At 38.3% G+C, this 17,068-nt stretch overlaps 1 protein-coding gene across 3 annotated transcripts in view; it reads right to left on the bottom strand.

Annotated features, from left to right (window-relative positions):
- Positions 1-14,006, bottom strand: part of ACVR2A (activin A receptor type 2A) — an 80,887-nt gene extending 66,881 nt beyond the window's left edge. For 2 of the 3 annotated variants that reach the window (XR_002137829.3, XM_074335994.2), the window contains exon 1: positions 13,772-14,006. Coding sequence is in view for 2 of the 3 variants with exons in the window: in XM_074335994.2 (XP_074192095.1) it covers positions 13,772-13,826 (55 nt within the window). In the remaining variant the exon portion in view is untranslated. The remainder of the gene's footprint in view (positions 1-13,771) is intronic. The other variant, XM_019737423.3, reaches the window with a different exon arrangement.
- Between the last annotated feature and the right edge of the window lie 3,062 nt (positions 14,007-17,068).

Genomic DNA, 17,068 nt, shown 5'->3' with positions numbered 1-17,068 from the left:
CAATGGAAGTCATACATGGCTTCTTTCCCTACAGGGAAAACATCATATACCGGACAAAGCATATATTCTAAAATAAGGTGCCTGTCTGGATCTCAGTTGTGAAGTTTATTGGCTATATGACCCTGTTTTCTCGTCTGTAAAACAGTTAACTACCTCATAAGGTAGCTCAGTACCAGAAACACACTGTAGCAAGCAGTCAAGAGGCTTCTTTTATGTTTTTCATTTCACTCTAATATACAGTAAGAGGGGGAAAAGGATCTCAGGATCAGTATCTTGAACCCTTAAAACACAGGCTTTCAAATTCTTTGACTACAAACCATTGTAAGAAGTGCATTTTTCATTGTGACTCAGCACATATGTAGATACAATCACACACATACCTGAGATTTCACAAAACAATACTAACCTTTACTATGTGTAATTCATTCTGATATTTTGTATTTTCTTTCTTGCTTTCTCCTCTCGCCCCACGCCCTTCTCCCTAAATCACACACATGAAGCTCTTTTTAGTCTTGTCATCATACTACCCTCCTGGAGGCCCAGGGAGCAGGTACTTCAGGATGCAAAGTGCAGCGGGTAGAAGAGAGAGCAGGCAAGAAGGAAATTCTCACAGTGCTGGTCCAAGAAGGAATACTAAAATCCCTTTTCCCTCAGACACTATGATTTCTGCGGGTAAAGTTGGTTGTACTGCCGTAATACAGAACACCAGGGATACAACAGGCTTATAGATCGGCAGGGAGCTTAACCAACACGTATGACAATGAGCTTTGTAAGAAAATGCTTCCCAGGCTCCAAACAAAGTTTTTGGAACATAATATATTTCTAAATTGCTCCTTATACAATGTCCTATGTCAGGGGTTGGTAAACTACCTCCCGTAGGTCAAATCCAATCTGCAGCCTGTGTTTGTACAGCCCCTGAACAATGGCTTTTACCTTTGAATAGTTGAAAAAAAAAATCGAAAGAATAATATTTTGCATGAAATTATATGAAAATTATGAAAGTATATGAAAACACATGAAAATTATATGAAATCAATTCCAGTATCTATAAATAAAGTTTTATTGGAGTGCGGTCAAAATGATTCATTTAAGGGGGGTTCACACAGTGTGAGGGATATAAATGATAAATGTCTAAGTTTTGCTTTGTCTTGTGCACCTGAAACTAATTAATAAAAAAAAAAAAAAAAAAACTCCAAAAAAAAAAAAAAAAAAAAAGAATACTTTAATCCCCATAAAAAAAAAAAAAAAAAAAAAATGATTCATTTACCTATTGTCTCTGACAAATATTTGTTAAGCACCTATTTTGTATCTCCCAGACACTGCGGAAACTACAGTGAATAAGTCAGATATGGTAGCCTTCGTAAGTATTCATGGAAGGCAAGTGAAAGAAAAGCTCAAAGAAATAAAAGGCACTTGGTTTGTTGTAGAGACCACCAGAGGGCCAGTATGATGAAAGATGAGGCTGGAGAAGGGCCATATCAAGTAGTACCTTTAAGATCATTGTAAGGAACAGATCTTCTCTAATATTTTATATTCAGTTGTTTACAGAATAAATTGCTATCTACTCCCTGAATAAATCATTGATTACAAATATTTCCAATAATATTTGAAAGTTTAAAAATTTCATATCATATATAGTATAATATATAGCATAATACATCACATACACACACACAGTATATATGATGGAGTGTGTGTGTGTGTGTGTGTGTGTGTGTACGTAGCCTTTGACCCTCTCTGTAATCTTGTGGGGTAGGTATTATTAAATTCCATTATTAAATTCCATATTAAAAAACTAAGGGTAGAGAATTTCCCCAAGTTCACGCGGTATTTCATCACACCATAGTAAAGAAATGCCCAACACTCAAGTTTTCCCCCTACAGAATGTTTGCTCTTTCTACTATACTAGCCCAAGACTTGCATAATTAATTGCTTTCACTGAATTTAAATGAAGCACATTCTTACTGCTGTTTGTTTGTTTGATTTGGTTTGCTTGTTTTTTAGAAAACCATTCTTTCTAACCACTGTTAAATGTGTACCAACAAGATTAGCTTTTATTTCTATTAACTAGCCCTTATTTGGCCAACCACATGGTAGAAGATTCTATAATCTGTAACAGACTAGGCTCATCCACACTTCTGCTGATTTCTTTCCATATCATGGAAACAAGACTAGTTATTAACTATAAAAATACTGCTTAATCGAGGCTGCTAACTGTATGCTGCTAGACTAATAAGAACTATAATTCTTAGTAGGGGCTACTCTCAGGCTCCAGTAGGGAAAGATAACATCACAACTACCCTTCACTAATTCAAAAGGAAAAAATATAAATAAGACACTTCTTCTATGACCCTAATCTTTTAACTTTCCTGGGTCCTTCAGAAGTGAGGATCAGCTTGAGTAGTTTATTCTTCATAAAAATCATTCTGATGAAGGTAGTTACTGGAGAAAATAGTACCTGACAGTTTGTTAGGCCCTCTCACCAAGGTAAAGCCTCCTGATTTAATTGCTTCTATTATTTCTAGCCCTCTCACCAAACAGGCAATCTCTATTTACATTTTAACAAACAATATAATTAGCAATTAATTTCCCAATTCAACACCCAAAACAGGTTTATGTATCTCTAAAGACCTAAGGAAGAGAATTTAAGAAAAGATTATCCAGTAATATTTGTTAAATAATATTTATATAGAATAAAAGGATGGTCAGTAACTATTTAATCATTTTTCCTGGTCATTTAGAAAGGTGTTTTATTGTACTTCTGAATGGCTACTAACCAAATTGCTTTGCTATTACCTTGCCCATCTTGTATAAGATATCTCACAACTGCCCTTACTCATAATTTATCATTGTCTTTTATCTTTGAAAAGTCAAAGGACTTTTCATTTCTCCCCATATCATTTTAAAGTATACTTATGCAAGTAATTTCAAGTTTTAGCTTAAATAAAAATAATTAGGAAATTCTATTCACTAATCCTGCAGTATGAAACTTCACTACCAGGTAACACAAAGCCTAGCAAACCGTTATATTTCTACAACTACTTTATTTAAGGTAATAAATAAAATGGCCTATACTATTTATAGGGTGAAATTACACTTCTTCATAAAGGTAGCTTACCAAGGACAGTTAGTTTTACCTGCTTCCAAAATGAAAGAAACCAAATGAAAAGAGGCAGCCACCACAATATTTTTAAATTCTGTAAAGTTTCATGTCTCTTCTGGTTTTATCTCTGTAAAAAATGCAGGTTTTCCTAGTCAAAGATGCTGCTGCTGAACTTCTGCCAATATAGAGTTGATTTTCCTGCATCTCCCACCAACAGTAGAGGCTTGAAATCAGTCACAGATAAAAATTTTCAAGCTGACTACTTAGAGGTCATAGCCCTAAGTAAAAACAATAGCTTATAATGTTAACTATTTATCCTTTCAGCATTTATTGTAAGACCTTGATAAAGGTATCAAATTCCTAAGAATTAAGATAGAAAATATGCTGAGTTTCTACCTTAAAATCTTCAACAATACAATATCCTACATCTTTGAAACAATAGAGGCAATGTTATGAAAACATCGGCATGTGAAAATGAGTAAAACGAAAGTTTCAAGAGAAACAGGAATGCTTAGTAAATAAGACTATAAATTAGCAGATGCCCAAAATCTAAAGTTAGAAATTTACCACAAAAATTCAATAGCCTCTGGTCTGAGTTTTAGTATCTTCTTTTTGAGATTTGCTTTGGGTTTTTTTTTTTTTTTAAGACATCGTATTCAAAGTTCTCATGTGCACAATAAACCCATCCATTTCTTTTTAACTAATAATAAGAAAAAAATTGGGGAGACTAAGAAAATATAAGAGGAACACTGGTAAGTGTAGGCAAGCTTCAGAATACAGAGAAGGTTCAGAGCTAGAAGGGATCTTAAGAGTCTCTCTAGCTTAGGGTGATGTAATAGTCTCCTAACTGGTCTCACCTCTTCACTCCTACACACCTCCACCATATTTTCCAGATAGCTGCCTAAGTGATCTTAACACATAACCCAGATCTAGCTCCTGTTTAAAACTCTTTGCTTCCCACTGCCCTTTGGATTTCATTCTAACTCCTTGCCACATCAGATCTAAACAAGATCTTGTCCCTGACTCTCTCTCCAGTCCCATCCTGCGTTCATTACTTCAGGCGGCCAGTCAAATATTTACTGGGCCAGAAACTGAGCTATCCCTTGGCATTGTGATGAAGGCAAGTGGTGGCTCACCCTGTCTCAGAGCTTACACTTACTTCACTAGTGGAAGGAGCAGATAATACATAGTTCGATAAAAAAACTAAGTAATTAGAGATTGTGACGTGGTATGAGGCCAATAAAAAGTCACCCTTTCAGGACCCTGTTTGTTTCTGTCAGAGCACATAAGACAATTTGTAATCATTTTATTCATTTGATTACTTATTTTATGACTGTAAGCGCCATAAGGACATAATCATGTCTGTTTTGTCACATAATCATGTCCCTGCTGCATCCCAAGCACAAAGGACAGTGCCTAGCATGTAGTTCGATATTTACTATGGTATTTCCCTGAAAATAAGACCTAGCCGGATGACCAGTTCTAATGCATCTTTTGGAGCAAAAATTAACATAAGACCCAGTCTTATATTGTATTATATAAAATAAGACTGGGTCTTACATTATATTAAAATAAGACCGGGTCTTTTATTAATTTTTTGCTCCAAAAGATGCATTAGCGCTGATGGTGTGGCTACGTCTTATTTTCGGGAAAACACGGTAGTTAAATGAATGAATGCTTATTTCATCCTATTTAATTTAGAGATGAGTAAAGTGGGGTCTCAGTGGTTGCCACGGTCAAAGAAAAGTCAGTAGGAAAGTAGAAATTCAAATGAGAAACTCTAAAGTTTTAGTCCAAAATATTATATACTACATTCAAAATATTGATCTCAAACTGAAGGATCATGTTTTCAAAGTTTGTAACTGTTACCCCAAAACAGACTTGAGAATCTTTCAAGACTTAATCTTTACATGAAAAATGTAAAAATACTTAAGGCTTAAGTGAAACTGTCTAAGAAAAACATTTTACATTCCAACAAATAAAGAGATCAAGATTTACTCCAATGTTTCCTTTTAATGCATGCTAGAACAACAAGACCTCAAAGAACTCTGTAAAAGAACCATGATATCTAAATGTTCTAGATATTTCCTGGCACCTATTTGGCACTCTTATTGATATTTTTTTGGCTAAATCATTAGGCAGAATGTTATCTCATATTAAATGATAATTTACCAGCAAATTTAAAAACATCCCCTAAGAACTGAATCTGTATTTTTAAAAATTTTACACATTTCTGAAAACAAGACTTAAAGACAGGTTAAAAACTAACAAACACATATAAGATCTACTATGAACCAGCTACTGTATTATGTGGCATATTATTTCATTTAATGTATCTTGGTTTACAAATTTTTAAAAATTCTCAGAGTTTTAGAAATCTGCCAACATCTCAACTTGCCCATGCCCCTTCCTCTTGAAATAATGCCTTGGAACAAGCTTGGTTTATCATGTAAAGTTATAAAGATGTGAAGACCAAGAGATTTTTCTTAATAATTAAGGCTTCATTTCTATAAAACATAAATTGTAAAGTCAGTAATCATAACCAGAAAAAATCCTCCCTCAAAGCTTTATGTATAGATAAGCTTATTTCTACTGCAATTTGTAAGAACGATTCATTTTTAAAATCTTTAAAAGGCAATCCCTCCCTACATGGGCCTTTCTAATAATTATCCTATTGCTTTATATTTTCTTCAGCAACATTAGAGAATAAAATGATTCCCAATGTGACTATACTACTCAAAAAACAGCCAACCAAAGAAAAAAGAGCTTTTATATAGTCCAATAGAATGGTATTAAAAAGGTTTAGAATTCATGCATGAATAGCATACACCAAGTAAGAAAAGTTTCTAAATCTACTTCTATAGAACAGTATAATTTACTGTGAGGAAAATGCCTCATGTAAATTTCAAAGAGTATAATCTGGAAGACCAGTATGAGTAATTCATGCAATTATTGCAATATGACCATTATTTAAACACAAACAACATATTGAGCTACCAGCACTTACAATTCTTTCTTTAACTCGACATCACAATGGCTACATATCCATCATACAGTGTCTCTGCCCCTGTAAAAGAACATTACATGCTCTCGTTTTTTATGTACTCTTATTTTTCCAAATCTATGTATTTTCATTCATGCTTACAATCTAAATCCCTATCTCCGTAGAATTTCTTTTATTATGAAAGTGATTCCTATTTTCTTTTGGCTTGTTATTTCTTTACCAATTGTATTTAGTACTAATACCATCCAACCTTAATCTTCAGGCTCGTCTGTCCTTTATTCCACCTGTGTGTATTTGGGACATCCATCAGGATGGTGTCATCCACTCCTATCTTCTCTAGGTTCTCATTACTTTTCATTTGGACTAAACCCCCTCAGAGATTGTTCTGCTTCTTCAAGCAATTATAAACATCTTTTCATCACACAAATCTCTTCTTTAGATTTTGTCAAAATTCCTTCATTCTAAATTTGCCTTTCATCCATGGTCAAGTTTACTCACAAATGCCCCCTGTGTTCCTGAGCCTATTTTGTACCTTTTCTTTCATATTAAGATGAATATCCTCCTCGACCTCCTGCCAAGACATTTTTTCCTTATTATTAGGATCTATATCTCCCAGCAAGCCTTTCCTAAGTGAAAAAACCTGAACTCTTTACAATTACAATTTATTAATAATTTTGTTTTAGCACTTTGTGAGTGCATAAATTCATCCAGCTCGTCCAGAAGAGCCCTCAGTCAGGGCTGGTCCATGTTCTCCCTTGGGACCATTTTTTTCCCATCAGTTTTGTACCTAAGCACGTTTTCTATTATAGATTAAATAATGAGCATATTTTTCAGTGCACTTATTTTCCATTGCAAATATTTACTTATGCAGCTTCCTTCTCTACTCAACTGTTTGGGTGGACAGAGTAGAGACTGTTAAACTAGGTCAGTTTTTAGGAGTTTAGAACCCATTGGTCACTGAATTAATTATTGGGTCAAAAATCAACACTTTCCAATGAAATACAATATAAAAATAAATAAAAGTGTCCTCCACACAGTAAGAGTTCATGAAACTTCTATTTCTAATACATATACATATTTATGTACATGGGAACTAAGTAATGATGCAATGCGTATTTCTTATTATGGGTTATGGTCAAAAACGTTGAAAGCTACTAAAGTTGAAGATCTCTAAGATGTCTTCTAAATCTATATGATTCAAATTATATTGAAAGATTTAGTCTAAGATCAGAGACAGCATTTTTAAAAAATGAACAGAATTTAAGAATACCCAAAAAACCCCACCAAAATAATTTTTTCTTAATGTCACTATTAAACTCTACCTTAAAATTAGAATAAAAAAGCTTTTAGAGTAGGAAAAAAGTTCAGAGATCATCTAATTATCGCTTTACTACATTAAAAAAACAACAACTCAGGCCCAGAAATGAAAAGATTTCACTTCATTCATTCATAGGCAAGTAAACATTTGCAATAATTACTGGAATCAGGGTACTTTACAAAATGTAACAACAGAAAGCAACTAACTCAATATGGGTTGGGTGGCAGAGAAAATGTTTCTAAAGAGATGACACTTCTCAGTCTTAAAAACAAGGAGTTAGCCAGGTAAAGGAGGAAGGGATAGCACGAACGAAAATACCATGCTGATATAAAATAAAGGATGACACATTCAGGAAACCGCAAGTTTGTATACCTCACGTTGACGAGGCGCCACAGCAGAATACCTAGCATTTATGTGACATTTAATCTTCAACCACTATCTGGGGTAGGCACTATTAATATTCCCATTTTGTAGATGACAAAATTGAAGCACAAAAGGTGAAGTGAGCTGCTCAAGGGTGAGGTGAAAAGCCAGGAAGTAAACGGAGGAAGTCTAATAACTCCAGAGCCTATAGTCTTAACCATTTATAAGAAGAGGTTAGAGAAAACAGGCAGGAACCAAATGATACGGGACTTCGCATACCATTCTAAGATAATTACGTATTACGTTAAAGATGACTCACAGTCAGAGAAAGATTTTAAGCAGGAGTGACATATTCAGATTTACTTTCCAATGAGGTCAACCTGGCAGCTATGTGTATGGACTGGAAGAGGAAGCAGTGACAGGGAACTAGCTAGTCTTCGCTAGAAAGAAAGGTACAATAACTCAGGTAAGAAACATGACAGATGAGCTCAACAGAGACGGTGCTGGCACCAGACGCCACACCTACTGACCACAGTTACATCCTTGCCCAGTATCCATAGGACCCCGCACTTTTTCCCCTTAAGCCCACCACTCTAACAGTGTAAGAAATCCAACTTCGGAGACAACACCACATTCCCTTTCCGTCCCTTTACTAAACAAAACCTGACCACCAGATGTGCTGGGTATAGGAAAGTGACTAACAGAAATCTAGTTGGAGAATGAAAGACAATTGCTCTCTATAGCAGTTTTCTTACCTTCTTGACTTCTTCTCCTTCCTCTATATACTATTCCTGGAACTTTCATGTTCAATAGTCAATTTAAAATCAATGTTCTGTCTAGACATGACTATTATAACCTAACAGAATTAAATCTACCACAGAGGAAGTCTAATGTGGTCCCAGTTGTGGCAATAAATATACTCTCTGGTCTGGTCACATTTTTACTTAAACAGAGATGATGGATAAATAACAAGAGGTAGACTTTTTGAAAGCAGCAAAGAGTTAAAGAAAAACCGGAATATTAAAGAGGGAATAAAAGCAATCTAAAGTTTGATAAAGCCATTTGATTCCAAGAGAGTAACACTACTCCCAAGTGTATGTGTGGTATTCCAGAAAGTAACAAATGAAAGAACAGTGGAAAAGATTATCTGGTCAATTCTCAAGCATTCTAAATTTAATCTGTTTTCATTTACACCATGGGTGAGACCTCTTGAACCAGCCTTGATGGTCAGCAACCAATGGGTTCCACACGCAAGCAGACTACAGTAAGCAAAATACAGAAGGGATGGGGGTGGGGACAGCAAACAGAGGGAGGGAAGTAGAAAGGAAACTATAATGAAAGGGAACGGAAGAAACGATGAGTTAGAGAATATGGAATAAAAAGTGAAGGAGTACTAGTGATCCCAGTATCAAACGTTGACAACCTTACCTAACTTACCATCTGAGGGACTTCATGACAAATGGCAACATAAGAGACACCACGACAAACAGCAACATGGAAAGAAAATTTTAAATCACAGATTTATGAGACACCAAAGATGAGAAACAAGAGTACTTACAAAAGTAAAACAGCAACAAAACAGTTTTAGAATCTAAAGAGATAATTTAGAAATTATTAAAATCTCATTTGGTTTAGTTATGCCTTACTTCTCATCAAACAGTGATTCTGGTTGACCCAAAAGGTGAAATGTCAGTATTACCAGAGATATGTATGGGAGGTGTGTTACAAAGACAACAGGAGGTAAATAAATAAATAAATAAATAAATAAATAAATAAATAAATTATTTGCATACTTTTTGTGGGAGTGACTTCAGAATTTTTCCTCTCAATGGTGTAATGCTACCTTTATTTTAAGAGTTTGACTGTAATTCTTATCCTGGCTGACTAACTTCCTTAAAACCGGAGTTCAAAACAAGGTAAGCACTTATTAATTATGGTCAAATTTAACCCATAAAAAGGACAAGGGTCTATGATAGATTGTAGAATTTAGTATAGAATAAATGAGCCTAATGGTAACCAAAACCTAGCTAATGAGTCGCAGGAAAATTATGTAATTAAGAAATCACTTTAAAAGTTTCTTGAAATTAAAGTTAGCTAGACAAAATATCCTTTTAAAAAAATGAATTTACACCTTGAACCATTCAGGGAACACGTAATAGTGAACATATTGCTTCCATATGAAACTTACAAAACTTTTCGGGCACCATGTTACACACACACACACACACACACACACACACACACACACCTGCAGCCATCACATCATTCCAGACAGTGACTTCAATAAGGATAAAAGGGAATATCCTTAAAGATGATTATTATGGCAAAGATGGCTGGATCAAAAGCAAATATAATTAAACTTGATACCTTGACCAATCATTCATCATATCCATGAATATGGAATCATGAGCATTCCATCATAACAAAGGACTGGAGAGAGTTTAAACAGTTAACAAAATGTTTTTAGTAAAGCATACAGGATGAAATAATGTATATACCTATCGTCTGTTTCTCAAATTTAATCATTCTAATTTTAAAAGATAATGAAAAGATGAAAACTCTCAATACAAGGTCACGTGGAGATCATCGATGCCATGTATTTATAAAATTGAGATGACTGTGGGAGGGACAGCAGTGCCCTTTACTAACATACTAATCCTTTTAAAAATTAAGAGTTTACAATAGGGCTTCTCACCCTGCACACTACTGACATTTTAAGCCAGATAACTCTTGGCTGTGGAAGGCTGTGCTGTGCTGTGCTGTGCATTACAGGACGATCAGCAGCATCCCTGCCCTCTACCCACTAGATGCCAGTAGCACACCCTCCCCTCCTCCCTTACAGTTGTGACAACCAAAAATGTCTCCAAATGTCCCCTGGGGTAAGAGGGGCAGGGGCAGGGAGCAAAAGTTACCAAGCTTGAGAACTACTGGCTTCTCATAAATTAAAAAAAAAAAAAAAATTAATAATGAATGGGGGAAGATACTTTGTTTTACTTCTGGTCTTCATTTGCCAATACATTATATTTGATTTGATCACAGACTACATTTAAGAGGTTCTGCCTCTCAGAAAAATGAAGCATTTAATATCTATCACTTGTTAGCCAAAGTTCAGAAATGTCCCAGAAGAGTCACTGTACTGCCGATTCCCCCTCCAACCACACATACATTTACAGAAACATGCACACTGCCTGGCCGAACTGAAGGAAATGCACATAATTACTTCCATTTCGTATTTCATCAAATATATGGAACAGACTGATCCAGTTCCTACAGAATCCAAAGCAATTCTCAACTTATTCATTGCAACTCAAATAGTATCACAATAGCTGCATCACTTTAGGTAGGATAAACCTAAGAACTAAAGCAAGTATTAAACTCATCCTCACATTTTAACAGATTGTGGGAAAAGATACAAATTAACCACAATGCTTTAAAAACAAAACAAAAAAACTAAGTAGATTTCTGTTTTGAAACAGAAAATGAGGAAGAATAAGAGGAATGAAAAAAATCAACATCAAATGGAATCTGAAGGCATTTCAGGATAAGTGCAAAACTCAAAAATATTTCCCCTAGAACAAGAGTAGGAAATTATACATTTGGCCATACCCTACAGGAATAGTCTGCATAATCAGTCCTCAGAAAGTGAAAAATCAAAGTCCACAAGTACTAAAGAAAACAGTAAACATCCATCCTATACCTGAAATAAAATAGCTCTTTACTACTATTCTCCATTTGATAAAAAAATAAAATATCAGAAACAAAAAACTGAAAACTTGAATTTTTTCAATTCTCATAAAAATAGCCATTCTCATGCTCCTAAACATGCCAGGTTACAAATTACATAGAAAAATCAATTAGGAAAGAAACATAATAATCCTTTTTTAGACAGAATTTGGTTTATAACAAAAGACCTTTAAAAAAAATCAGACATTTTAAGTACTAAAAATCTTCGTGTATAAATATGGATTAAAGTCTTTAAGATTATTTCAATTATCTTCAATAGAATTATATTTTAGTTCAACTAGGAATGTTTACTTAAAAAACTATGTAACAATATTTAATATCAGTCTAATGTATGGAGAGCATGTATATGTTCTATATAAACAAATTATTTCAAAATTAACCTCCTGGTTCAGTAAAAATAATCCTATAAAAAAATAATGCTCAATTATTTTTACTCCCAAACCGAGCAAAGGGAGCTGTAAGGTCTGTAGCGACAGCCTGCTTTTCCAGAATACCTCGAGACTGCTCAAGAATAACCTCCTTCACCAATTAGTGTTACTCAGGTGAGCCTGAGAGGGAATAATGTCCACAACTCCTTGGTCAGTGGCCATGATGCCCCTCCTACTCAAGGGCAGGAGATCAGAAACAGGCATTTGAACAAGAGAAGTTCACCAACCAGAACATATAGGGGCAGAGGAGAAAGAGTACTACAGGAAAAATACAAACCTCATGGTTAAACCATGCTTCAAAAGCAAGAGATTTAATATTATCAAGGTATTCATTCATTTCAGAGACACCACTGTTTATCTTCCTCCCCTAACCGAGCACAAAAAGAACTGTCAGCCTGCCTTAAGCATGTTCCTTCTGCCATTTAAACAGACATGATTCTTTTGGTTAATCTCTGGCAATGATCGCCATTTCACAACACATTCAGCCCACCCGGAACTGATCAATACCACTACAGACATGAGACTAGACTTTATCCATTTATTAACCACAAGGAAATGTACCAATCAGCAAAATTCTATACATTACAAAAGATTCTATTAAAAAGGGGGGTGGGGAGGACAGACCAATACGGACACACACACACACACACCCCACAGAGGTACACAAAGAAAAGACTACCACCCTCTAATTTCCCTGTGGCAAATGAGATAAAGATATGGCCATGAAACCTGTCAATTCCTCCTCCCACCCCCCATAATTCTATCTCACAACCTAGTTACTGAATATTGAATTTTATGTTAAATAGATCCATTGCGACTTCAGCATTATTTCATCTACCAACCTAACTCTTCTGTTCTGTACATTGTGCACACCTTTCAGCTACATGCTGTATTCATTTGTAGAATTTCAGATACAAAAGACTCGATAGTTTTCCAACCACTGGTTGCAACCATTGAACGTTCTCACAAAATCAAAATTTCAAATACCAAAAGGCCAGATTATTCTTCCAACCTTGGGGCAAAACCTATTTTATGACTACAGTGCATCTGACAGTATGAACAATTTCAAATGGGCTGTTCCAAACCGAAAACAATGCTTCAATACAACGCGTTTAAAATAAGTATTCCGTAGGTAAGCAAAATCTCTGCCAGAAAAGAGCACATAAATGGTGGTTGGAAGCCAGCTTATTACCAACACACAGCGGCATACCTCTTCTGCACTGGGTTATAGTTAATATTTCAACAACAACTACAACTATTTTTAACACTGCTGGACACTGAAGTTGAAGAAAACCTGAGGGGAGACCCAGATGAAACCGCCGATATGATGCATTGTTTCTCACGGTTAAAATTAAGTAACAACTGACTTGATCTCTGCCCTGATAGTCACTGGTGAAGCACTAATTAAATGACGATTTAAGAAACCCTTATTTTGGAGGATGCCACACTAAATGACATGTTGGAATACACCTTTCGGGTCTCGAACCTTTGCATAAATTGTCACTTGTGGTATTTGCGGCTGAATTGCAACCCAACCAGTGCTGTCATCCAGTGTTATGGCCACAAAACCATGACTTTCTCACTTCCACAACAACAGTCACTCTTATCAGTTACTAACCTAACGCAAACCGAGGAAAATTCATGGAGGTTTCCAGATCGCAATCAGACCTTGGGGGTGGCGGCCGAGGGGCTCGGGGTGGGGGGAAAAACTCCCCAGGCTCCACTGGAGCTCGCCGACCCAACAACAACCGCGGCCGCCAGCAGCGGCAGCAGCGGCTGCAGCCCCGCCGCGACACGCTCCATGCACCTACCTGAAGAACAAGAGATAAGAAAGACGGCAAACGCCAACTTTGCAGCAGCTCCCATTTTCCCGAGGCGCCGGGGAAGCCGTAGGAAGTTCTCGCTAGATATCCAGTTCTCTAGGTCTTCCTCGGAGACAAACCTCCTGGTGTAAAATCAACCGTCATAAAACATATTCGGAAGCCCCGACCAAAAAAAAACAAAAACGTTCACGGGGTTAAAAAAGAAAAAAGAAAAAGCACAACAATAAAAAAAAAAAAAATGCACCACGGGGGAAAAAACCGCCACACACACGCACAACACACAAAACCAAACAACGAAAAGCCAACAACAACAAAAGCGGGTTTAAATCACTGTCAAAATCACTGTCAGCTCGGCTCGCCTCTCGGTCTCTCGGAACAAAACGCCAGGCTTAGGCGACGAGGCGGCGGCGGCGGCGGCGGCGTCCGCTGCCGCCCGGACAGTCCGGGAACCGAGCTGGGTCCGACGTCCGGACCGACCTTCAACCCGGACACCCAAAGTCCGCGGACCACTGGCGGCTGAGCTCGCGGCGGTGGCGGCCGCGGCAGCAGCGGAGCGGGGAAGGAGCGGCGGGCGGCGGCAGCGACGGCGGTGCAGGCGGCGGCCAAGTTCTGGTCCAGGCTCTGGCTCCGGCTCCGGGCTCCGGGCTCGGCCGCGTTTTCGGTCCCCTGGCCTCCGCCGGCCCCGCCCCCTAAACTTCCGGTTCCGGCCCGAAGCTGGAAGGCAGGCACCGTGAAGGAACGCTCCGCGGCGGCGGCGGCGGTAGCGGCTGCGAGGCGCGGCGCGCGTGCCGGGCCGGGAGCGCGAGGAGATTGTCGGGGAAGTGAGGCGGGAGCGGGGGAGGGGTGAGAGCGAGGGCGGGGCCGGCTGGAGGGCGAGGAGGCGGGGCGGACGGAGGCTCGATACCGCGAGGCCTCGGCGTCCGGCCTGCTCGGCCTGCTGGGCTGTGCGTTTCCCGTGGGTGGACGAGTGGCTACGGTGGGGTTCCGGAGCGCCTAGTAGCGTAATCGCGCCCCACCGGCGTCGGGGGCGCACGCCCGAATGGTCCGAGGGAGCCCAAGAAGAAAAGGACCTCGAGGCGGGGCGGGTGGTGGTGACTCCTCCAGGGGGGCGTCTGCGGCGCCCTGTCTTTCCTCTGGGGGGACGCCTCGTCCGCTCCGAGACTCCGGGCGCCGGGAAGCCGCGGGTGGGAGCCGGTCCGCCGTGCCTGCCGAGCTGCTGGAGCGAGCTCGGTGCGCGCGAACGGCTGTCTGTGCCGCCCAGTCTTAGCGATGCATCCCACCCCGGAGGCTTAAGCGTTTTGTCTCTCGGCTAAAAAAAAAAAAATCTCGCGGAGGATGGGCTGTCCACCCGGTCGGGATATCCACGGCAATTATCACGATGTGCAATTTGAATCCATTCCCACCATCACTTTTAATACACAAAGCATTGTGTTGAGAGCTGTTCTGCACGTAATAGGTTCGCAAATACCTATTACTCGCTGAAGAGGAAACCTGCAGATTTTGATCGACGTGTTTGATGGTCAGACAAGTGTTTACTTTTTCAAATTTTAGGTTTTAAGGGCCTATTTTCACACTTAATCGAAGTTGATTGCTTACAAGGTGCTGTGCTAGGCATGGAGTTGGATCCGAAATGTAAAAATAGGATCCCTAACCTGAAAAAGCTCACAGTATTTGCTGTGCGCGAAGTGTCTACCGAATACAAACTAAAGTCAGTATTAAAGATACTAGCTTTGTCGTTGACCACACGTTAGCGAGCTGGGTGAAGGTAGGGAGGGATCTTATCTGTCTTCTTCCTTATTTTATCTCAACACTCAGAGTGTCTAGCCTACGATGGGTGCTTAATAAATAATTGCATAAATGACTGGAGGGTAACTGCCGTTTTCTTAATCCAATATTCTCACATGTACTCTCCAAATGTTTTATTAATAAAAATAAAGCAACTGTACTGTATGGCTAATTCATCTTTGCTTGTAGCTTATGAATGCCCACATTTTCCCCACAAAGCCAAGCCTTTTCCCTTGTACTTACAGTGTTTTATTTTTCTCTTCTGGATTACTGTATTTCTGTTAAGTTCATCCTGTAATTGTCTGCCCATTTCTACAACTTGTCAGGGTTATCAGCAATCATTGTGGCATTTAAAGTGTCCAAGAGTTCCAGTTTTCAAGTCATGGTGCTCAGATTTTGATTCATGTTGTGCAACAGTTAAGAAAAGTCCCAAGTTGATCTTCAAGGTATCTAAATGATCTCATATTATGTAGTTCTCTGGACTTTATGAGCTGTTCAGAGGAATAAATATAAACCTTCCATTAGCTTGTTGAATTAAGACTTGCTGCTAACGTTTCTGGAATGGAGAGTGTGTTTCATTTAGAACCACCTTCAGTTCAGGAATTTGATGTCGGTTATACCCTGGATCAGGCCCCACTGTTGTCTTATCTCTGCATCACTTCAATATTTTTTGAATTGTGAAACCAGAGCAAGTGGAATAACTGGAATAACCAGTAATAGAACTAAAACTTGAAAATACATCCTTTATCTTACCACCCAAATTCCCCATTATAAGAATGTAAGAAAAGATGAAAATTATTTTTCTGTAGTATGAAAGAGGAGCAGTAAGTCAAAGTCTTCACTAGAATATTCTTCTCTAATAAACAGTTAATATAGCCCCATGGGAAAAGTTAGATTCCATTACCAGTAGTTACCTACTTTGTTCCTAAATCTGTGTTTACCCCACCTTCTGCATTTTTAAAATAATTTAACCTATTAAGACATAAGAGTACGTGACTAATTCCCACTGGAATTCCAAAGCTTAAGGAGACAGAGGTAAACTGCAGCTGACCCTATTGCCCCCTTTCCTTCCTATTTTCTAGAATCACTGTTTTTTATCCTACAAATCCAATACTTCCCTAACACAGTGCAAGCTGTACAAACTGGATTTAGGAAGAAAGGTGAGGAAAAGAAAACACGAAAGGAATTCTGGTCTGCCATAGCATTAGACATTACGTGTTAACTTTAGCTAACAACTCAATCCCCAAACCTGAGACCTGGCTTTGTAGCCAGTCCAATGGTAGAATTTCAAGTCCGAAGTCCCCAAAAGAAGTTCAATTGAACTTCAAATTATTCCCAGCTGGAAGAACCTTGAGAAGCCTGTTCAACCTACAGATTCAAGTGTGTGATGGCTGGATGAGGGGACAGGTAAATTAGGGTCACAGACTGCTTCCACAATGAAGGTTTCTTTTTACCCTAGAAACTGATATATCAGGCTCAAAAAAGTATGGACTAAGCTTA

The sequence above is a fragment of the Rhinolophus sinicus genome, chromosome 17 (genome assembly GCF_057876585.1).
Source record: "Rhinolophus sinicus isolate RSI-liver-muscle chromosome 17, RSI-T2T, whole genome shotgun sequence".
Classification (NCBI taxonomy): Eukaryota; Metazoa; Chordata; class Mammalia; order Chiroptera; family Rhinolophidae; genus Rhinolophus; species Rhinolophus sinicus.
The sequence above is the reverse complement of the archived record's forward strand: the minus strand, read 5'-3'. Positions and strand labels throughout refer to the sequence as shown.